The sequence below is a fragment of the Leucoraja erinacea genome, chromosome 29 (assembly GCF_028641065.1).
Source record: "Leucoraja erinacea ecotype New England chromosome 29, Leri_hhj_1, whole genome shotgun sequence".
Lineage (NCBI taxonomy): Eukaryota > Metazoa > Chordata > Chondrichthyes > Rajiformes > Rajidae > Leucoraja > Leucoraja erinaceus.
This window is the reverse complement of record NC_073405.1, coordinates 13,926,914-13,951,364: the sequence shown is the minus strand read 5'-3', so window position 1 is coordinate 13,951,364 and position 24,451 is coordinate 13,926,914. Positions and strand designations below refer to the sequence as shown.

The 24,451-nt window shown below is 49.3% G+C and overlaps 1 protein-coding gene across 1 annotated transcript in view; it reads left to right on the top strand.

The window, feature by feature from the left end:
• mef2b (myocyte enhancer factor 2b) overlaps positions 1–24,451 on the top strand; it is a 76,640-nt gene that overhangs the window by 35,766 nt on the left and 16,423 nt on the right. The window contains exons 2-5 of the mRNA XM_055658668.1: positions 7,762–7,887; positions 16,290–16,493; positions 17,493–17,633; positions 21,024–21,198. Coding sequence (XP_055514643.1) covers positions 7,834–7,887; positions 16,290–16,493; positions 17,493–17,633; positions 21,024–21,198 — 574 coding nt within the window. The 5' untranslated portion in view covers positions 7,762–7,833. The remainder of the gene's footprint in view (positions 1–7,761; positions 7,888–16,289; positions 16,494–17,492; positions 17,634–21,023; positions 21,199–24,451) is intronic.

Sequence of the window (24,451 nt, the reverse complement as noted above, 5' to 3'; positions counted from 1 at the left end):
AGCCCACCGAGTCCGCACCGACCAGCGATCCCCGCACATTCACACTACCCTACGCACACTAGGGACAATTTTACATTAATACCAAGCCAATTAACCTACAAACCTGCAGGTCTTTAGAGTGTGAGAGGAAACTGAAGATCTCAAACAAAACCCACGGGGAGAGCATACAAGCTCTGTACAGACAGCACCCTTGGTCAGGATCGAACCCAGGTCTCGGGTGATGTAAGGCCGTAGCTCTACCGCTACTTCACCATGCCACCTTATTCTTCTCCTATTTGTCCATCCACCTTCCTCCGACTGGCCTCTCTCCTGTTCATCCTGACCCTTCCCTGTGGGAATGAGCTCCACGTTTTCCCACTTCCCGGGGAAAGCAATGCTCTAGAATTCCTGATTGGATTTATTGGTGGCTGAACGTGGAACAATCCAGCTCAGGAACAGGTCCTTCGGCCCACAATGTCCATGACCAACATAATGGCAAGTTAAAATGAACTGCCTTCAAATAATCCATATTCCTCAGTTTCCTACACTTCCATGTGCCTATCTAAAAGCTTCTTAAACACCACCATCGTATCTGCTTCCACCAGCATCCGTTCCAGGGATCCACTAACCTCTGCTTCAGAGAGCATCCATCCACCAAGCACATAGAAACATAGAAAATAGGTGCAGGAGTAGACCATTCGGCTCTATTTGAGCCTGCACCGCCATTCAATATGATCATGATTGATCATCCAACTCAGTATCCTGTACCTGCCTTCTCTCCATACCCCTGATCCCTTCAGCCACAAGGGCCACATCTAACTCCCTCTTAAATATAGCCAATGAACTGGCCTCAACTAACATCTGTGGCAGAGAATTCCAGAGATTCACCACTCTGTGTGTGAAAAATGTTTTTCTCATCTCGGTTCTCAAAGACTTCCCCCTTATCCTTAAACTGTGACCCCTTGTTCTGCACTTCCCCAACATCGGGAACAATCTTCTTGCATCTAGCCTGTCCAACCCCTTAAGAATTTTGTAAGTTTCTATAAAATCCCCCCTCAATCGTCTAAATTCTAGCGAGTACAAGCTGAGTCTATCCAGTCTTTCTTCATATGAAAGTCCTGACATCCCAGGAATCAGTCTGGTGAACTTTCTCTGTACTCCCTCTATGGCAAGAATAGAGGGTACTTACGCTGAAGTACATTTTCAAGGCGCAGAATCTCTCTTAATTGAGGGAGCTCAGCAACAATCGACCATCATATATCCCCACACACAGCGATGCCATCAGCCCCTGACCCAGGCTGAATGAGGGGCTAAATATCAGCTGAGGCCCAGAGCAAACAACCCTGTTCGCTGAATGATGTCCTGGGATCTTGGGTCTACCCCAGGCTGTGTCTGGCCTTAAAGGCAGCACCTCTGGGAGTGTAGCACTCCTCCAGAACTGCACAAGGGGAATCAAGAGTGTTTCATTATCAGGTGTCCCGGCATTGAAACAATTAAATTCTTCCTCGCAGCAGCATAATAGGATTATAACACACTACGCATAGATAATAAACAAAAATGGCACAAATTAATTTGTGGCACAGCAGTAAAGTTGCTGCCTTACAGCACCAGAGATCCAGGTTCGATCCTAACAACGGATACTGTTTGTATGGAGTTTGTACGTTCTCCCTGTGATCGTGTGGTTTTTCTCCAGGTCTCTGGCCTCCGCACACACTGTAAAGAAGTACAGGTTTGTAGGTTAATTGGCTTCAGTAAAATGGTCCTAGTGCGTATGATACGGGGTGGTTTGTTAGTGTATTGGGTGATTCAGTGGCTGAAGGGCCTGTTTCCATGCTGTATCTATAAAGTCTAATACCTCATATACTAGTGCAAAATAACAAAACAAATTCCAAGTGCAGTGAAACACAGTCTAGAATCGGGTTCCAATCTGAGGAGTGCGGCTTGAACACTGAGCCAGGAATACTGCTGCTGAACCAACCCCATGCAGTTAGAACAAACTTCTCTACAAAGTCAACTGTGTTTTTGCCAGTGAGGAATGATTGAGCACAGACACTTGGGGTTCCACAGTTCCAGTACTATCAGGATGTCTAAATCTGGCCTCAACAATCCTCAGCTCAACCAAGCTCTTCTGCCTTAACTCAAGCCGCAGCAAGGACATTGGAAATTGTTTATAAAAGTTTCAAATGTATTGTTTATGATGTTATCTACGAGTGCTGTGTTTACAGACCTGTTATGCTGCTGCCAGTAAGACTTTTATTGTTCCATTTTTGGTTCATATGAAGACTGATCGCTCTAGAGCAGTTCTCTCTTGAGGTTAGCTGGTGGGAGGGTTGTTCAGGCTTGGCTTGTATCCACCAGTGCTTCAGGGACTTTATTGAAATATTATGGGTTCTCGACAGGGTGAATATGCAAAGATCAACTTTGTCTTGCGGGAGGATCTGAAACAAGGATTCACTTTTTAAAGTAGGAGTTTGCCAACATAGTCTATACATTTCCCTACCTTGAGGGCAGTCGAAGTAGTGTTTGCATGTTTATAAGATGGTGGGGTGGGGGGGGGGGGGGGGGGGGGGGCGTTAGGTGCTTGATGAGCAAAGGATGCCAGGGTTCGGAGGGTGGTAACAAACCTGGAGTTACAGTGGATCAGCCATGATCTTGTAGAACGGTGAGGCAGTCTAGAGGGGCTGACAGGCCTGTGTTGCTGATTTGTCTGTCCCTCTCTCTCCTGTTGGGGCTCGGGGTCAAACGTTGAGTGGCGATGCAGCTGTGAATGACTTGATCTGTCAGCCACCCCGTGGCAACGAAGCTTTAGAGAAACGGTAAGAGTGACTTTGCAAATTGCCTTAATGTCAGCACCAGTTACCGGCAAGCTGTTATAAGCTGCTCAAACTAATAGCTGATGGAGTAAGTGACCTCGTCTCCAAGCCCAGACTCTCGTCCCTAGCTTGGTCACTCGGTTAGTCATTATTCTGCTTTCTATAAGAGTCGGCCTAGGACTCGGCCCCCTGGGAACCCCTGTCAGGAGTCTGGTCGCTGTATTGTTTTACCAAGGCCCACTGGAATTTTCAGTTCTATTTTTGTTGCCTCCATTATTTTATTTATTTGCTGTCAGTTATTTATAACATTTGGCACCCGTTCGCTTCCGTGAGACTCTCCGCCTCGGCTCTGGAATAGCTAGTCCCTCCTGCAATTTGTTTGGTGGCGGGAGCGGTGGGTGGACAGAAACATCCCGGCCAGACTCCAGCTGTCGTTCCCTGAAGCAACTCACTGGTCTGGGCCTCCTCTGACTCCACCAGCGTTAGTCCCTCTGATGGAAGAGTCGTCAGTCCCAGCAGCCAAACACTCCTTTCCTGCAGGCATTTGATAAGGTCCCACATTGGAGATTAGTGGGCAAAATTAGGGCACATGGTATTGGGAGTAGAGTGCTGACATGCATAGAAAATTGGTTGGCAGACAGGAAACAAAGAGTAGGGATTAACGGGTCCCTTTCAGAATGGCAGGCAGTGACTATTGGGGTACTGCTCCAGAGCAGGGCTCTGTGCTGGGACCGCAGCTATTTATAAAATGGGTGAATGATTTAGATGAAGGGATTCAACTAAATCAATGATTTAGATGAAGGGATTCAAAGTAACATTAGCAAATTTGCAGATGACACAAAGCTGGGTGGCAGTGTGAACTGTGAGGAGGATGCTATGAGAATGCAGGGTGACATGGACAGGTTGGGTGAGTGGGCAGATGCATGGCAGATGCAGTTTAATGTGGATAAATGTGAGGTTATCCACTTTGGAAGCAACAAAAAGGAAGGCAGATTATTATCTAAATGGTGTCAAGTTGGTAAGTACAATGAGATCTGGGGAGGTCCTTGTTCATCAGTGAATGAACGTAAGCATGCAGGTACAGCAGGCAGTGAAGAAAGCGAATGGCATGTTGGCCTTCATAGCAAGAGGAGTTGAGTATAGGAGCAAAGAGGTCCTTCTGCAGTTGTACAGGGCCCTAGTGAGACCATACCTGGAATATTGTGTGCAGTTTTGGTCCCCTAATTTGAGGAAGGACATTCTTGCTGTTGAGGGAGTGTAGCGTAGGTTTACAAGGTTAATTCCCAGGATGGTGGGACTGTCATATGCTGAGAGAATGGAGCAGCTGGGCTTGTATACTCTGGAATTTAGAAGGATGAGAGGAGATCGCATTGAAACATATAAGATTATAAAGGGTTTGGACACGCTAGAGGCAGGAAACATGTTCCCGATGTTGGGGGAGTGCAGCGGCCACAGTTTAAGAATAAGGGGTAATCCATTTAGAACGGAGATGAAGAAACACTTTTAAACACAGTTGTGAGTCTGTCGAATTCTCTGCCTCAGAGGGCGGTGGAGGCTTGTTCTCTGGATACTTTCAAGAGAGAGCTAGATAGGGCTCTTAAAGATAGCGGAGTCGGGGGATATGGAGAGAAGGCAGGAACAGGGTACTGATTGGGGATGATGAGCCATGATCACATTGAATGGCAGTGCTGGCTCGAAGGGCTGAATGGCCTACTCCTCCACCTATTGTCTATTGTTTATTGAAAGAGCCATCACTCCCAGCAGACACAGGCTCATTGACCTCCTACATGGGAAGAAAGAGTCATCACTCTCAGATAATCACTGCCCTCCCTCATTGGAAGACAATAAAGCCCAAACGTTCCTTCTGCCCCACCTCAGTTGGGCAAAAGTCCCCCCCACGCCCCTCTTTCGGGGAGCGTAGATGGGTGCTCTCCAGTTAACACTCAAACATCAATCCGTGATTACAAGAGAACAATCCGAACATTCCAAAGGGTCCTGCCCCAAAACGTCACCTGTCCATGTTCTCCTGAGATGCTGCCTGATTCAATCAGCTACTCCAGCACTCTTGCCTATTCCTTTGTAAAGCCGCACCTGCCGTTCCTTGTTTCAACATGTATAACATTGTTGCTTGCGGGAGCTTGCTGTGTACGTTGCCATGCTACACCAGGGACAACACTTGAGCACCTCCCTGCTGGAGAATATTTGGGACCTGCTGAGATGGGACAGGTGCTACTGAAATGTATTCGGTTACTGCCGGATTGGATTACGGACGGCAAATGGAGATTCCGCCCAGACATCTTTGGGGAGCTGGAGTTTGATGGAGCTGGGCGCTACAATCAACCATGGTCGATGAGTGTAATTACACCGCCATGTGTTTACTTCAGCGGATTCCAATCTAAAAGTGGAGAGAGGAAACTATCAAGGAGAAAAAAACGTGACAAAGGGAAGTCAAAACATACACATCGACGGCGGATTTTCCTATGTATTTGCCAAGATGAGGGGGACTGGTGCGTTTGATTGTAACATTGAGACTGAGCTTCAGCACTCCCAGAGCAGTGACAGATCAGGTTAGATACCGTCACAGCTTGTAAACGGCAACAAATTAACTGTAAGCTCATAAATTGTAGGGGAAGAATTAGGCCATTTGGCCAATCATCTATTCTACTCCACCATTCAATTGTGGCTGATCTATCTTTCCCTCACAACCTCACTCTCCTGCCTTCTCCCCATAACCCATGACACCCTTGCTAAAAGAACCTATCAATCTTCGACTTGAAAATGTCCATTGACTTGACCTCCACAGCCTTTTGTGACAATAGATTCCGTAGATTCACCACTGACGAAAGAAATTCCTCCTCATCTCCTTTCTAAAGGTACGTCCTTTTATTCTGAGGTTATGGCCACCAGTGGAAACATGCTCTGTACACCCACTCTCCTGGCCTTTCACAGTCTGGTAAGTTTCAGTGAAGTCCCTCCTCATTCATCTAAACAGGCCCAGTGTCGTCAGAAACCGTGCTGTATCTTGTCCAGAGTTAGCACACAGGGAATGCATTGGGAATGGAACAATGAAATTCTTATTTGCTGCAGCTTTATAGCTATACTAATACTAATGCAACAACGCAAAGATAAGTATACAATGATCAGTAAAGAAGGAATTAGCAGTAATACTTGGTCAATGTAATAGTGAAAGCCAAAGTACTTAGTACAAGGGCGGCATGGCGGTGGTGCCGCGGTAGTATTGCTGCTTTACAACGCCAGAGATCCAGGTTTGATTCCGACTCTGGGTGCTGTCTGTACGGAGTTTGTACATTCTCCCCGTGACCTGCGTGGGTTTTCTCCGCGAGCTGCGGTTTCCGCTCACACTGCAAAGGCGTACAGGTTTGTACGCTAATCGGCTTCTGTTAAATTGTATATGGTTCCCAGTGTGTGCAGGGTAGTGTTAGTGTGAGGGGATTGCTGGCCTTTCGTGGACTCGGTGAACCGAAGGGCCTGTTTCCGCTCTGTACCTCTAAACTAAGCTAAACTAAACCTAAACAATTTCCGTAATAGATCGTTGCTGAGGTAGGGCTGTGGTTAATGTGCAGTGTCCAAGAGCCTGATGAGAAGATTGTACCTTCTTCCCAACGGTAGCAGCGAGATGAAAGTGTGGTCAGGATGGTGTGTTGATCATTGATGATATTAATTACCTTTTTGAGATAGCGCCTGCTGCAGATCCCTTTGATGGGGTAGACATCATTAACCACGATGGACTAGGCAACATCCACCAATTTCTGCAGCGTCTTTCATTTTTAGACGTTTGAGTTACTGAACCAGCCCATGATGCAACCAGTCAGTGTGCTCCCCACTGTACACCTGTAGAGGTTCACTAGCATGATCGGCAACAGGCCAAATCTCTTCAATCTTCTCAGGAAGTAGAGGCATTGACAAGTTTTCTTTGTGATTGTACCAAAGTGCTGAGCCCAGGACAGATCCTGAGAGATATGCACACCCCAGAACTTGAAGCTGTTGACTCTTTCCACCACCAACCCATCAATAAAGAAAGGTTTTGCGGATGGTACACAAAAATGCTGGAGAAACTCAGCGGGTGCAGCAGCATCTATGGAGCGAAGGTGTTGCTGCACCCGCTGAGTTTCTCCAGCATTTTTGTGTACCTTCCATTTTCCAGCATCTGCAGTTCCTTCTTAAACAAAGGTTTTGCGGATATTCGGCCTTCTCTTCCTGAAGTCAACAATCAGCTCCTTGGCCTTGTTAACGTTGAGAGCCAGGTTGTTGTTTTGGCACCGTTCAATCATACGATCGATCTCCCTGCTATGGTCCGACTCACCGTTGCCTGTTATTAAACATGGTGTTGGAGCTGTGTCTGGCTACACATTCATGAGTGTAGAGTGTGGAGCAGGGGACTGAGCACACAGCCTTTAGATTCCCCTGTGATACCGCTGTTGCAGTAGCACATTCTATGGGAATTTCTTGAAAAGTAGTGACCCGACCCGAATCGTCGCCTATCCGTGTTCCCCAGAGTTGCTGCCTCACCCGCTGAGTTACTCCAACACTTTATTTCTACCCTTGGTATAAACCAGCATCTGCAGTTCCCTGTTATTACATGTTGACTGCTCCACTGCGAAGTCCCATCAAGGGATGCCTACGTTGAAGATGTTGTCCTCGAAGAAGAAGAAGAAGGGTTTCCAACCCAAAATGTCCCCTATCCATGATGCTACCTGACCCGTTCAGTTACTCCAGCATTTTGTGTCTATCTTTGGGAATTTTTCTACAGGGTAGAGTGCTGGGAGTTGAAATGTTTAGGCTACTATGTGCTCCACAAGGGAACAGGAGGGCAGTTGCATTGTGAGTAGGAATACATAAGTGGATGGTCACATTTTGTGCAAAGCGCTAGGTGTTGATGCAAGTTACATGTTGAGGAACTGTGGCTACTATTTACTCATTTGTATTTTTCCACCCTCTCTCTCTCCAGTGAACTCTAGGTAATGACAACAAATCAAATCTGTCCCTGAATTTGAAACGTCAGAGAGACGGAGAGTGAAAAATGGGACGCAAGAAGATTCAGATCTCCCGGATAGTTGACCAGAGGAATCGACAGGTATGGCACTTCCCTGGGTTACAAGCTGCAAAAGGCGTCCCCACTCACATGCTCACTGTCTGGCTGAGGTCTTTAGTGTTTTACCTGAGTGTCCACACTGAGTCTGCAAAGCATTGCTGGGAATAGCAAAGGGTCCAGGGGGTTAGCGACCAGGAGTCGGGACCTTGGCTGAGAACCGTCTCGCCTTCCTCCGGGCCAGCACCATCAACCTTGTAAACCAGACATCACGCTGGAAGTTTGTGGGCGCTGAACTTGCTGACTGGCGTCGCCCCAAGAGCTGCCGACAGGCAATGTCTTCAACAAATCTTTCCGTCTCCTCCTCAAACCACTTCCCCTCCTACCTGACTCTTTCCATTGATGTTCTGCTGATGTGGTTCCTGGAACAGACCGGTGGGTGTGTAGATGTGAATCAGGGGCAACCCCATTCCCTTCTGATGCTCATGACTTCATGACTGGTGACCTGTTTGCCTTTGGGCAATGTTTACACTCGGTAGCCCTAACCTGACCCCAGCCATAACCCCCAGTGTAGAAGGTCATCGCAAGAAGCATTGAAGACAAGAAGGGTTTGATCAGTTGAATCAGTATATGAGGCTGTTGGGAATCTGCACTGTTGGCTTGGTTGGTTGGAGTGAGGTTTGTCCCAGGGAACATTGGGCATCTTCCGTGTGAAGGCTGGGGGCAGAATTCCCAGCTGACTGGCGTGTCTAAAGCTAACTCTGGAACCTTCCGTCACCCAGGAGGTTTAAGTACTGCTTTGACGAGCTGTCTGTATTTGCAGCTGGGCACCTTGCATTGCATTGCACGAGGAGGCAGGGTCACCAAACCACCGAGCTCTCGGTTGCTTAGACTCCCAAGTACATAAGTTCATCAGACATAGGAGCAGAATTAGACCATTCAGCCCATCGAGCCTGCTCTACCATTCGATCATGGCTGATCTATTTCTCCCCCCTCCATTCTCCTGTCTTCGCCTCGTGACCTTCGACACCATTACTAATCCAGACCCATCAATCTCTGCTTTTAAAAATATCCAATGACTTGGCCTCCACAGCTGTCTGTGGCAATGAATTCCACAGATTCACCACCCTCTGGCTAAAGGAATTCATCCTCAGCTCCATTCTTAAGGTACGTCCTTCTGTTCTGAGGCTCTTCCCTCAGGTCTACGACTCGCCCAGCATTGGAAGCATCCGCTTCACGTCCACTCTATCTAGGCCAGGGGTTCCCAACCCTTTACGTCTTGTTTACCCCTGGCAACTTTAATAGCACATAACAATGTTATTTCACTTATTTATGAACAACTAATGATGAAGAGATAGGGGTATACCAGAACCAAACACAGTCAGTCAATGAGAGAAAAATATGTACAAATCCAAAATCAACACATTTACCCCCTGGGTAGGCGAACTTTACCCCTGGAGGTAAATTTACCCCAGGTTGGGAACCCTTGATCTAGGCCTTTCATTATTCAGTACATTTCAATAAGATTTCCCCTAATTCTTCCAAATTCCAGGAGCGCAGGCCCAGAGCCATCAAACGGGTGTCATACATTAACCCAATCATCCCCAGGATCATCTTGTAAACCTCCTCTGGACCCTCTCCAATACCAATACCTTCCTTAGATATGGGGCCAAAATCTGCTGACAATATTCCAAATATGGTCTGACAGGTGCCTTGCATTTGTCTTCCTTACTACCGATACAACCTACAAATTAACCTTTGGGGAATCCCGCACCAACATTCCCAAGCCCCTTCGCACCTCCGATCATTGATGATTCCAGCTGAAATTCCATCTATGCAGCGGTCAGAAGCAACACTGTCACTATTGGCCCTGAGATGGTCCCTACAGGACACCGCTCCACACCTCCCCTACGCACACTCTGCACCTGAATCCCCACCCACACCCCCTCCCCTCGCCTGTGCCCCTACTGGGTCTCCTTCTCTGCCCCTCACTGTTCCGCTGAGTTTCACCTCTTTTAGTAAAGGAGGTTTCTCCTGAATTCCTTTCTATCTGCTAATGATGGTCCTGGCCAATTCAAAATGGGAGTAAGTAATTTACCAGCTCCTCCATGGCGGGAGTGGCATGTTATGTACTAAATCGTGAGAGGAATAGATCGGGTAAATGCACAGAGTCTCTTGCCCAGAGTAGGGCAATCGAGAAACAGAGGACGTAAGTTTAAGGTGAAGGGGAAAAGATTTAACAGGAACCAGAGGGGTACGTTTTTTATACAAAGGTTGGTGCATGTATCGAATGAGCTGCTGGAGGAGGTAGTTGAACATTGAATAGGTACATGGATAGGAGAGGTTTAGAGGGATATGGGCCAAACTCAGGCAGTTGACACGAGTGTAGATGGGACATGTTGGTCGGTGTGGGCAGGTAGGGCCAATGGATCTGTATCCATGCTGTATGAGTAGGAAGGAACAGCAGATGCTGGTCTAAACCGGATAGATGCAAAATGCTGGAGTAACTCAGTGGGCCAGACAGCAACTCTGGATAGAAGGAATGGGTGACGTTTCGTGTCGTGACCCTTCAGACACTCTCCAATCTGAAGAAGGGTCTCAACCTGAAACATGACCCATAACTTCTACCCAGAGAAGCTGCCTGTTCCGCTGAGTTACTCCAGCATTTTGTGTCTATCCATGCTGTATGACTCTCTTAGTCTCTGTGAGGCAAGCTACGCCCAGCAGAGTGGTGCCGCAAGGTTTCATCCTCACATCAGTCCATCCAGAAGGAGCCTGGAATACACAGGGTGGAGGAATGACCAGCCCAGGATGTGCCCCATTATCTTGGATACAATAGTGACATTTTTTAGATTGCAGGGAACAGGAGTGTATGGATGTTTAAGAAGGAACTGCAGATGCTGGAAAATCGAACGGTACACAAAAAAGCTGGAGAAACTCAGCGGGTGCAGCAGCATCTATGGAGCGAAGGAAATAGGCAACGTTTCGGGCCGAAACCCTTCTTCAGACATGGATCATGTGCAGGCCGAGGGGATTAGTTTAACCAGGTATCATGTTTAGCACAGACATAGTTTAGTTTAGTTTATTGCTATGTGTGCCGAGGTACAGTGAAATGTGTTTTTGGTGCGTGCTATCCAGTCAGCGGAAAGACCATACATGATTACAATTAATCATCCACCGTGTATGGATACAGGATAACAGGGTTAATATTTAGTGGGCCTGTTCCTGTGCTGTACTGATCAATGTATTTCCTCAACCTTCTGTCAGACAGCAGCATGTGAGTTGTTGCACAGTCCAATGTTCCCGGCTGATAGTCTACTGAGTGTGGCGTATCAGTTTGTTGGAGCTTGCTCCATTTCCTGAGTGCGGTGTGGGGACGTTAGACCGACGTCCCGTCTGCTCCCCTGGGTGGATGTAACGGACCCCAGAGCTCAGCTATGAGGGAGCAGGGAGTGCCTGCACCAGTGCCCCTCCCACAACCACCACTCAGCCAAACTTTAGACTTTACTTTAGAAATACAGCTTGGAAACAGGCCCTTCAGCCCATCAAGTCCATGCCGACCAGCGATCACCCGATATACTATCCTACGCACACTAGGGTCAATTTTACATTTTACTGAAGCCAATTAACCTACAAAGTTGTATGTCTTTGGAGTGTGGATGGAAACTGAACACCCGGAGAAAACCCACGAGATCACATGGAGAATGTACAAACTCATAGAAACATAGAAAATAGGTGCAGGAGGAGGCCATTCGGCCCTTCAAGCCAACACCACCATTCATTGCAATCATGGCTGATCGTCCCCAATCAATAACCTGTGCCTGCCTTCTCCCCATATCCCTTGATTCCACTAGCCCATAGAGCTCTATCTAACTCTCTTAAATCCATCCAGTGATTTGGCCTGGGACTCCCTACAGACTGCACCCTTAGTCAGGATCGAACCTGGGTATCTGGCGCTGTAAGGCAGTAACTCTACCACTGCGCCACTGTGCTGCCCTAGACGCCCGCACAATACTGCTCTGCTCCCGTGGGAGCTGACGCTGGGCATTGGCTGCCCTGCTACCCAGGTGACTCCACCCGGAAGGTCCCCCGTTGTCCCCAGATTGCTTTGGGACGTCCTAAGGCAGCGGAGGTCTCACTCTCAGTTTCCAAATCCCTTCCAGGGGATGCAGCACAGTTTTCAAATTCACTTTAAAAACAACAGCCATGTGATTTGCATGTAATTTCCCTGGTGTTTGGCTGTGAGTCAGCAGTCAGAAGATGGATGAGGCAGCAGCCACTCGGAGAAGGCACTGGGCAGTGGGAGCCATCGCGGTACTTCCCCAGGAAGCTGAGATCGTCCCTCATGTGTGAAGTCTCTCGATTATCTGCGCTATCTTTGGTTTGTGGTGTTCTCATCCAAGTATCGGTTTCTGTCTCGTTTTTATTCGTTCTTTAACAACTATCTTATTTATAAATGTACACTGTGATGGGGGATGTTCTGGGAGTGACAAGGAACTGTGTATATGTTCCTTTTCTTGGGCTCTGTGCAATGTTCACAATGGCACTGGTCCATCCCGTCGATCGGGCTGGTGAGAGAGGATCCCTTTCCTCGGCAACACTGGCACAGTGGCACAGTTAGTAGTGATCTGCGTTCGATCCTAACCTCGGGTGCTGTCTGTGTGGAGTTTGCAGGTTCTCCCTGTGACTGCATGGGTTTCCTCTGGGCCCTCTGGTTTCCTTGTCTACACCACAGTGGGCTTGTACAATAATCGGCTTCTATAAATTGCCCCTAATTGTAGGGAGTGGATGAGAAAGTAGATAACATCGAATAAGTGTGAATGGTTGGTGACTCTTGCACTGGCAGCTTAGTTTAGTTTAGAGATACAGTGCAGAAATAGGCACGGAGTCCGGACTGATCAGCGATCTCTGCATACTTACACTATCCCACACATAGAAAGATAGAAACATAGAAAATAGGTGCAGGAGTAGGCCATTCGGCCCTTTGAGCCTGCACCGCCATTCAATATGATCATGGCTGATCATCCAACTCGGTATCCTGAACCCGCCTTCTCTCCATACCCCATGATCCCTTTAGCCACAAGGGCCACATCTAACTCCTCTTAAATTTAGCCAATGAACTGGCCTCAACTTCCTTCTGTGGCAGAGAATTCCACAGATTCACCACTCTCTGTGTGAAAAATGTTTTTCTCATCTCGGTCCTCAAACACTTCCCCCTTATCCTTAAACTGTGACCCCTTGTTCTGGACTTCCCCAACATCGGGAACAATCTTCCTGCATCTAGCCTGTCCAACCCGTACACAAACTAGGACCAATTTACAATATTACTAAGCAACTAACCGACAAACTTGTACATCTTTGTAGTGTGGGAGGAACCCGGAGATCCCGCAGAAAATCCGCGCAGGTCACGAGGAGAGCGTACAAACTCAGTACAGGCAGCACCCATGGTCAGGATCGAACCCGGGAATCTGACGCTGTAAGGCAGCAACTGTGCCACCATGCCGCAAATTGATAAACTGAGACAGCACACCTTTAGCTCGCTGTCTCTGGCGTACAATTATGGGATGTGATGATGGTGTGAGGTCAGTGAGGGTGACCCTGCGTCTGGAGGAAAGACTTTAAGAAATGTCCTGCCTTATTGGGACGGGAGTGTCCTAGCGTGCAGACCCAGTGCGCTGTGCGTGTCACACCATGAGCTGGTCACCACTTGCACAATCGGTTCCTCTCACGGAGAAGCGGAGGAGCATCGACTGCACCAGTCACTGCCAGTGATCCATGTTGCATTCCTGCCTCTCTGATGCCAGAGTCACCCAGTAACCCCCAGATGTACTCAAGCCTTTGAATTATCAGTCACAAACACTTCTGGAGCTGTTGGCAGTATTACCTACAGTAGATCATAGAACATTGACACTGTACTCCTTCTCACCTAGGCCACTGTTTCCTTTATCATCTTTAATTTTTTGCACATCTTTCATTCATTAGTTCTATATCTCTCACCATCTATCTCTCTTTCCTTTCCCCTCCTCAGTCTGAAGAACGGTCTCCACCCAAAAAGTCACCCATTCCTTTTCTCCAGAGATTCCGTCTGACCCGCCGAATTACTCCAGCTTTTTGTGTCTATCTTTGGTTTAAACTAACATCTACAGTTCCTTCCTATACGTAGAACAATACAACAGAGGGACTGGCCCTTCGGCCCACATGTTTGTGCCGAACATGATGCCAAGTTAAATTAAACTCATCTGCCTGCACATGATCCGTCACTTCCATGTGCCTATCTAAAAGCCTCTTAAATGCCACCATCATATCTGCCTCCACCACCACCACCACTGGCAGTGCATGTTAGACCCCATCACTATCTGTGTAAAAAAACATCTCCATTCAACCTTTCACCTCTCAACTTTTGCTATGCCTGGGATAACGTTCTGACTAGCTCCCCTCTCAATGCCCCTCATAATTGAGCATTCTTGTATCAACTCTTCCCTCCCCTCAACCTTTGATGTTCCGGAGAAAACAATCCAAGTTTATCCAACCTCTCCTTGTAGCTGAAACCCTCTAATCCAGGCAGCATTGTGATAAAGCTCTGCACCCTCTCCAAAACCTCCACATCCTTCCTGTAATGGGGGCGACCAAAACTACGCGCAATACTCCTGATGTGGCCATAGAGCTGCATCATGACTTCCTGACTCTAATCTTCAATGCCCCTCGCAATAAATACAAGCGCACCCTATGCCTTCCTTACTACCCTCTCTACTTGTTTTCTGATGCTCCTGCCCACAATGGCCTCGCTTGATAAACAGCCAAGAACAGAGTTAAATCTCTGTAAAACTTTTAAAGTTCTTTAGCGGTGTGCAATAGCTTTGCCTTTAATTCCTGGGCACTCCCGCACGCTGTGCTGTCATGAAACGGCCCGAGTGCTTCTCTGGGTGAGATCAGGCAGACGGATGTTGAGCTGGAGTGAATGGTCAGGCACAGTGTGAAAGAGAGGCATTGTCAGGGGCATCTGAAAGCAAGAGAGAGGGGGGTGGTCGATGGAGAGAATTCCATGGCAGCTGAAGGCTTGTGGGGAGATAGTGGGGAGATGGGAGCTGCGGGGGGTCAGGAGGCAGTAATTACAGGAACACCAAGATCCTGAAGTGCTCTGTGGCTGGAGGAGATTATAGAGATTACTCACTGATTTAACTTCTGCATTTGGCACTGATGTTAATGCAAGGGCTCCTATGCTCTGACCCTGTGTTGCTGGCTGCTGGCCCGCGTGAAGGCAGATTCTACACGGGGGTGCAAGGCGTGGTGGGCTGCCGTGCAGACTGTGTCATCGGCCTCATGCTGTACGTGCAGAGTCACAGCCACGCTGCCAGGGCACTTTTTGTGGTCTGACACCAGCCCTTTGTGTCGAGCCTCTGCATGCAGTGAGTGGGAGAGGTGGCCTAGCCTCCCCCGCACACACTGTACCCACGGTGAACAAACGTCACTGCATCACACTGCAGAGGCAGCTCGTTCGCCCAATGTGCCCACTCGCATGAGCTCACCCTGCAGGTTTGCAAGTTGCTGTCCTGCCTGCTTCACTGAATGTCAAGGTAGCTGGCAAGGTTTCCATTTATCCTCCTCACCAGTGTCGAGCTGAGCCATCCACATTGTTCTTGGTGTAGGAAGGAACTGTTTATACTGAAGATAGGCATAAAATGTGAGAGTAACTCAGAGGGTCAGGCAGCATCTCAGTGGACTGCTTGATTGTAACCATGTACACAGTGTAGTCTTTCTGCTGACTGGATAGCACGCAACAAAACAACTTTCATTGTACCTCGCTGTGAACATGGCAATAAACTAAACTGAACTAAACCGGAAGTGACGGACCAGATTCATAGGCCACACTGCAGCTGTCTGGTTGAGATGCTTCTGCTCCGTCAATTCCTCTCTGCTCCAGAATTCCCATCCAGGGTGTGCAGAAGGGTGGTCATGCTGTAATCCTGGCCCTGTCATTCCCAGCTGGACATGGGGGACAGCCTTCCGGTCCTAGAGTTATGCAGTGCAGAAACAGGCCCTTTGGCCCAACTCGCCCATGCTGACCAAGATACCCCATCTCTGCTGGTCCCACTTGCCTGCATTTGGCCCATATCCCTCTAAACCTTCCCTATCTATGTACCTGTCCGAATGTCTTTTAAATATTATTATTGTACCTGCCTCGACTACCTCCACTGTCGTGTGGTTTTAAATGTTTTTCCGCTGTATAGATGGTATAAATGCAAAGATTGTTGTTATTTTGGCTGGCTGGGAGAGTCGGAACTCTGTTTATCTCGAAGATGAACGCTGGTTACTTTGGGTAAACTCAGTGCTGGGTTGAGTTCCCCTGATGATGTTTTCAGTCCCAATTCTCCCCGTTTTCCCTCCCCCATCCCCCGCTCACGCCCGGCAGGGTCCTGCTGATCTTTGACCTTTGCCCCCCTCCACAGGTGACGTTCACCAAGCGTAAGTTTGGGCTGATGAAGAAGGCGTACGAGTTGAGCGTGCTGTGTGACTGCGAGATCGCCCTCATCATCTTCAACAGCACCAACCGGCTGTTCCAATACGCCAGCACCGACATGGACCGGGTGCTGCTCAAGTACACGGAGTACAGCGAGCCCCACGAGAGCCGCACCAACTCCGACATCCTGGAGGTAAGAGTGTGGCACCCCCACCCCACCCACCTGAGCTATCTCCACCACCCACCCCCCCCCCCCCCCCCCCCCCCCCCCCCCCCCCCCCCCCCAACAGGGGCTGCTCAGCCCCGAGCGGCCCAAAGTCACGGCTGGGTCCAAGAATCAGAGAGTCCTTCGACACAGAAACCTGTCCATGCTCACGAAGATGCCCCATCCACACTAGTCCCGCCTGCATTTGGCCCCTATAGAGGAAGGGGCTGGTGAGTCCAGGGCTGGGGGGGACACAGGCTCAGGGCAAGGAGTCGCTCACTGAGGCCTGACATCTCTCAACGTGAAGTGAATCTCTGGAGAGACAAGAAACTACAAAAAAAAGACTCAAAGTACTTGAGTAGTTCAGTGGTTCAGCCAGCATCTCTGGAGTTAATGGATGAATGATGTTTCTGGACTGGACCACCTCCCCCCCCCCCCCCCCCCCCCCCCCCCCCCCCCCCCCCCCCACTACCATCAGTCTGAAGAAGGGTCACGAGCCAAAACGTCTCCTATCCATGTCCTCCAGAGGTGCTGTTTGACCTGCTCAGTTACTAGAGCACTTGGTGTATCTCGGGAGTTCTCCCCCGAGTTGTGAGCCCAGGGGCACTGAGCGTGTTCAAGGCCTAGGCCCAGAGAGGATGGGTGATTGGGAGACCCAACGGGAAGCTGGAAGTGAGACGTTACTGAGTGGGAGAGCAGAGTCCAGGGGTGGACGGTCAATGGCCCACTTATACTCTTATGCAAGGACTGGAGTCTTCCCGTCACCGTGTCCACTGACCTCATCAACCCTTCCCCTTCTTCTCCATCCATTCACTAGAGCCATATCTTCCCAAAGGCTTCCCACAAGATTGGTGAGGTTCACTCTAGACATTGACTGGGGGGGGTGACAGACACCCAGCTTCAATGGTCTCCGCAGTCGTGCCAGGGCACTAGAGATTACTCCAAGGAGACGTGATGTTGCAACTTTGAAACTCTGATTCTGCTTAGACACTAAGGAAGAAAGGTTTGAACGGCTGCGAGAGCCCAGACCCAGAAATCGAGGACTCGATGGAGCCGGGCTTGGACGTTAACGACAAATATAGGAAGTACGAAATGGTGACTCAAATGAACAACAGACAAAGGGTTTGTGTAAGTAAATCAGAGTGCTTTATCTTTCTTTCAGTCGTTTAGCTTCTCTCCCTTCTGAAATCTACCCACTTCAACCCACCTCAAGCCTGATAGTTCCAAGGTGTTCATTTCTGGCCTGCTGCCAGTGTTGCACAACTAGAACCGCCCGCGATTGACCCTGCTCCGTTTGTCCCTGTTCCCCACAGCCAAGAGCAAGCCCCGCAAGTCCCTTGAATCGCAAGATACAAACTGCATGCAAAGTGCATTTTCCATCATCTCACTCTGAGTATTGTTTTTTGTGTAACTACATGTCTGAACATGCTTCAGTACAATCCTCCAATTCTGGACCATTATACATTCCCGAACACAATCGCTCCACTGTTGATGGCTCTTTCTTCATCTGCCTCATCCCAAGTTCTGACCCCCCCCCCCCCCCCCCCCCCCCACCCCGTGCCCCTAAATCCTCCCACAGCTCATTTTTCTCTCGGGCTCCTTAAAAAACCTGCACCAATCTGAAGAAGGGCCTCATCCTGAAACATCATCTATCCATGTTCTCCAGGGATGCTGCCTGAATCGCTGAACTCCTCCCGGACTGTGTCTAATTTTTCCTTTAAAACATTGCTTTCTGATCTCTGGCTGGTCCCAGTCAGCTTCCTGTTCTCCGCGACAGATTTGTTGTTTACTTGCTGCGAACCAACAAAGGATGATTCTGCTGCACCAGAGGTGCTCTTGAAATTGATGCTTTCCTGATATGACCATGTATTGTAAATTGTACAAGTTTTATACCAAATCTCCTTGGCTGGGGAAGTCTGGGGAAGTTTCCAGGCGATCTGGCCTAAGGTCCAACAGCAGAGAGACAAAGAGTTGTCATTGCAACAGGTATTTATTAGATACATCCCACCCTGGCCGCAACAGCAGGTCACAGGATGGGGTCTTGTGAAGAGTGATTCACTCCTCAACTCTACAAAAGCCCTCCACCATTAACAAGTGCAGGGCTGGAGTGTGGTGGAATTCTCTCCACTTACCCAGATGATTCAGAGGTAAAGGAGATAAGTCAGGATTAGAGGATGAACTACCTGGCATTGTTTTCTCTGCAGCATCGGAGGTGGAGGGGAGACCTGATAGAAGTAGATATAATTAGAAGGGACAAAGACAGTCAGAACCTTTTCCCCAGGGTGGAAATATCAAATACTAGGGAACATAACTTTAAGGTGAAAGGGCACAGTCTAAAGGAGATGAGCACTTTTTAGATGTTTCGGGGGTGGGGTGGGTGGGTGAAGGGTGGGGGTGTGGGAGGTATGTTGGGGTTGGGAGGGGTGGAGTGGGCTGAGGTGAGGGGGTGATGGGGGTGAGGGGAGGGAGATGAGGGGAAGTGGCTTGGAGTTGGTGTCTGGATATTGTGTTTCCTCCACCATTGCTCACTAGCAGCCTCAGGTGGCGGAGACGGTGAAGTGCGGGCCGCTGCCTGAACTCCCACCAGGGGACCAGCCGGTGAGGCTGAGTGTCTGTGTCAGCCGTCAGGTTAAATATCGGCCCCCACCCCCGGGGTCCCAGTCTCCCCTGACCCACGGGTGACGGTGGACGGGTCTACGCTGACCGATGTGAGGGCGTGTGCGCGAGGGCGTGTGCGCGAGGGCGTGTGCGCGAGGGCGTGTGTGCGAGGATGGGTGTGCGAGGGCGGGTGTGCGAGGATGGGTGTGCGAGGGTAGGTGTGAGGGTCTGTCACGGTTAGTGAGGCTCAGTATGAGCGTGTATGTGAGGGTCAGTATGAGGATCAGTGTGAGTGTGTGTGTGTGTGTGTGTGTGTGTGTGAGGGTATGTGTGTGTGTGAGGGCATGTGTGTGTGTGTGAGGGTCAGTGACCCACAGACGCTGGTCACCCTGACAGCTACCCCTGTGTACCAAGAGGGTGCGGAGTCAACCATCACTCTTTGCTCTCTGCCCCATTCTGTTCTCCGCCTACAACACCTCCTGGGATTTTGATCCCAAATCTCCATTGAACCATCAAATTCCCTGGCACGTTGTTCAGTATGGAGCAGTGGAAGAGACCAGGCCGTATAAGGACAAAAAAACAGTCCTCTGCAGAATGCCCTTTAACATGAAAATATTCAGCGGCTCAGTGTGCTGGAAGCATCCTATCAGTAGTGCTGTCGATCGCGGCCCCTGCTGCCCTGAACACTGCTGCTGCCTGAGACCTGCTTCAACAAGCTGCAGATGCTGCAAGCCTGAAATGAAACCAATAATGATAGAAATACTCGGCTGATCAGGCAGCTTCTGTGACGAGAGAAACAGGGTTAACAGTTCAGGGCTGCCAACTCTCACGCGTTGAGCGTGAGAGTCACGCATTACATGAAATTCTCACGCTCTCACAACGATGACAGAATTTCTCATGCTCAAAATTTTTTTTTTTAATATACAGAAATAAATGAAGTCACACTCTTCCACGCTCACCAATGAGAATAGTTGCCTGTTGGCGGGTTTCCCAGTAAAGAACGACCAACTTGATTGGTTTAAGCCCATCGCACACAATTTTAAATGGCAATGTAGACAAAAATGCTGGAGAAACTCAATGTGTGAGGCAGCATCTATGTCTGAGTTTGACCCTTCTTCAGACTCGAGCATGCCTACCGCTCCATAGATGCTGCCTCATCCGCATTCACATTCCTGTGCAGATGGTGTGACAGGTGAGACACGGCGGTGGTCCCAGCACCGACCCCCCCCCCCTCCCCCCTCTCCCCCCCCCCCCGAGGCACCGCTCACCCCCCCCCCCCCCCCCCCCCTCACAGATTCACCACCCTCTGACTAAAGAAGTTCCTCATCCCCTTTCTAAATATACGTCCTTTTATTTTGAGGCTATGAGCTCTGGTCCTAGACTCTCCCATTAATGGAAACACTAATTTCGGAGAGTGGGTCTTTTTTACTGGTTATTTGATGGCTCCACATGCTCCCCTCTTACATTACAATCTAGAACTAATTTGCGCCACAAATTCTGGAGCCTACAATGTGCCACCCAGCTCGACCTTTGCCCCTTGAACTCTCTGACCTCCCCCTGACCCCTAGCTGGACAGCACCCTGGTTTTGTAATTCGCATCCTTGTTTTCACTTCCATTTCTCAGCCCAACATCTACACTTCTGTCTGTCCTGGCAATTCTTCAGCTACCCTGAGCACACGGCTTCAAAAGTTCCTTTCCTCAGTCCAATTCAATGAAACCCCTTGGTCGGCTGCACTGATATCTCATTTAGTGGCGTGGGTTATTCTCTTGAGATATGATGCAGCTTGTTTTCCTGTGATAACGTTCTCTATTTGTGGAAGGTCTTATTTTTGTACCACGATGATTTGCAGCGAAGAGTTTACATTGCGATTAGTTGCTCCCTCTGCCTCCCCTCCATCATCTGTGTCTTTCTTTCCCAGCCAGGTGCCCTGTTGAACCACGACATGTCTCTTCTGTCGGCAGCACAGAACGCTACTGGCCTGTCCTACAGCAACCCCACCGGGTCCATCCTAAACCGAGGACCATTGCCGATCGTATCCCGAAACGCTCATTCATCAGGGCTAACGTCGCAAGTGTCCACAATTTCCCATTCAGGTACGGCGCAGTGATGCAGAGGTGGGGCTTAGCGGGAGAGTTGCTGCCTTATGGGCCAGAGCCCAGGGTTCCATCCGGTACAGAGTTTGTACGTTCCCCTTGTGACCATGTAGATTTTTTTCCGCTGCTCCAGTTTCCTTCCACAATCCGAAGACATGTAGGTTTGTAGGTTAATTAGCTTCAGTGAAAAAATTGGGAATTGTCCCTTGTGTGTAGGACAGTGCTCGTGTACTGGATGATGCATTGGTCGGCATGGACACGGTGGGCCGAAGGGCCTGTTTATGCGCTGTGTCTCTAAAGTAAATACACGGCTAAACTTGTATCGCACTGGGCCAATCATATGGTGACCTTCCTTACGACTCTCTTTATCAGAACCAAGTCAAGATTCAAAAGTCAAGAGTGTTTTATTGCCGTATGTCCCGAAACGGAACAATGAAATTCTTACTTACAGCAGCACAATTGATATGTAAACATAGTACTCTGTAAAACCCATAATAAATTATTAAAAATATTCAGTACATAAACAGACATAATAATAGTGTAAGGTCAAAAGAAATGTCCCCTTCCATATAGTTTGGAGCCTATTTACAGATTGTGGTGTTCAATACGCTGATGATTATAAAGGGCCTGTCCCACGAGCATGCGACTGCAGGCGGCAAGTACGACCTAACGTGGTCGCTTGAGCCGTACGGCCTCGCGGGGCCGGTCCCACTTTGATCACCGGAGCCGTATGGAGTTGTCCCGACATCGCTCGGGGCTCCGATAAACTGACAGTTCAAAAATTCCGCGCGGCAAAGGCCTGCCGGCCCGTAGTCGCCTCGACGCCGTACGCACTGCCTTGATGGGCATACGCAGCGTCTTGATGCCGTACGTCATGCACGAACTTCCCGTGGACTTCGCTCGAATTTCACGTCACTCACTCGACCTCCGCGTGGCCCCCGCGTCCGGTTTGGTCGCGCTTGCCGCATGCTCGTGGGACAGGCCCTTAAGGAAGAAGCTGTTCCTGAACCTGGACATTTGTTTTCAGGCTCCTATACCTTCTTCCCAATGGCAGGAGTGAAATGAGAGCGTGGCCAGGGTGGTGCGGGTCTCTGGTGATGCCAGCTGCCTTTTTGAGGCAGCGACTCTTGTAGATCCATTTGATGGTGAGGAGGCCTATGAAATCATGGCAACTTGCCCGCTGGCCTTTGTCGTTGGTTTTGGTGAACCACAGACATGGAGTGACCGTGTCTGTACCTCCTGTTAGGAACAAGTGACTGAAAGTCGCTTATTGAAGGAGGCCATGACGCCCATTGAAGCTGTGCCAGCTCGTTAATCTCCACTCTGTCCCGGTGCCTGTAAAGCCTCGACTTTCTCGAAGTCTAAAAGGGCCAGAGTGAATGTGATGTTTCCACTAGCCAAGGACCCGAGGGTACGGTCTCAGAATTAAAGGTCGTACTTTTAGAATGGAGACGAGGAGAAATTTCTTTAGCCAGAGGGTGGTGAATCTATGGGATTCACTGCCACAGCAGGCCAAGTCAATGGGAATTTTTAAAGTGGAGATTGATAGGTTCTTTATTAGTAAGGGCATCAAAGGTTACGGGGAGAAGTCAGGAGAATGGGGTTGAAAGGGAAAATAGATTAGCCATGATTGAATGGTGGAGCAGGCTCAATGTGCAGAATGGCCTCAACCTACTATGTCATGATTTTTAACATGGTGGCTTCACTGTGATGCATTTTGCAGTGATCAAAAGGGGATGTGTAAGACTATATATAAATGAAGGCATTCTTCCAATCTAACTCTTCTCTTCTCTAAGCCGGCTTACTTGCTACACTTTCCGATTCCAGTCGACAGTTCCTGTTTATAAGAAAGAGGTAGTTGGCTCGGTGTCAGTTTGGCCGGCCCACCTCGTTCACAGGCTGGGGCGTTGTTGGTGGGGAGTCCCCCCCCCCCCCCCCCCCCCCACCCTCAGGGGCAGGGACTGGACTGGACTGGACTGTGAGAGATTTCACAGATGGGTCACACGTTGTACTCCAATACCACCAGGGCATGTGACGAATGTCAGGCCTCTTGAGGATCCTCATGAGCTGGGGTTGGGTGGAGTTGTGGAGGCATCAGAGCAAGGGTTTGGGGGAAGGATTGATGAGTTCCGCTGGCTTGCTGAGAAACTGCCACCGGCGAATTACTGATAAAGCCATAGCCTCAGTGTCAGCTACCGATGTCTTCCCAGCACCACAGCTTCTGTTTCTGTTCCTGATTCTTGTGTCTATTTTGATCCCCTGGCCACAACTGGCAACGTTCCTCGGTCTCAAGTGTGAAAGAAATTTGCATGAAGCCCATGTATTTGAAAGCGCATGGTTAGAGGAATGAATAGCAAAGGGCCGTTCACCTTGCAGAGTATTATCCTGGACCCCGTGGACCAAGAGTTGTCCGACTGGGCGGGAGACATCTGCCAAACACACAGATGTGGTCGGGCCATCTGCAGCTCTTGATGCCCTTTCTTTAGCTTAGTTTAGATGGGGGAGGGGGGTGGAGGGGGGGGGGTGCGATAATCTGGTACATTCATGGTTACTGCAACTAAAACATGCATTTTTACTTGATTAATTAGATGAGTTTAGAGTTACAGTGCGGAAACAGGCCCTTCGGCCCTCCGAGTCTGTGCTGAGCAGTCATCCCCACACGCTAAACTGTCCTACACACATTCGGGACAATTTACAATTTTATCAAAGCCAATTAACCTACAAACCTGTACGTCCTTGGAATGTAGGAGGAAACCGGAGCACTTAGAGAAAACCCACGCAGGTCACGGGGAGAATGTGCAAACTCCGTACAGACAGCACCGTGGTTGGGATCGAACACGGGCCTCTGATGCTGTAAGGCAGCAACTTTATCACTGTGCCACCATATTTCTATAAACCTTTTGTCTGCATTTCGAGCACCATGTTGCCTCGCCCTCCCTCCCTCCTTTGCTCCCCCCTCCCATGGCCTGGTCAGAAGACGGGCTGGATCACAGACACCAGAGGGCAGGCATAAGTCTGGTTGGTCAGATGTGCTGGGTGGAGTACCACATGGCTCAGTGCTCGGATGAAGGCATTAAAGGTGCATTAAACATTAAACGGCTTGGATGAAGGCATTAAAGGTGCAGTCACTACATTTGCTGATGAGTGGGCAAGTGAGCACTGAAGGGGAGATAAGGAAGCTACAAATGGTTCCGTGAATGGACAGAGATCTGCCAGCAGAAGTGTAATGTGGGCAGAGGTGAGGTTGCCTATT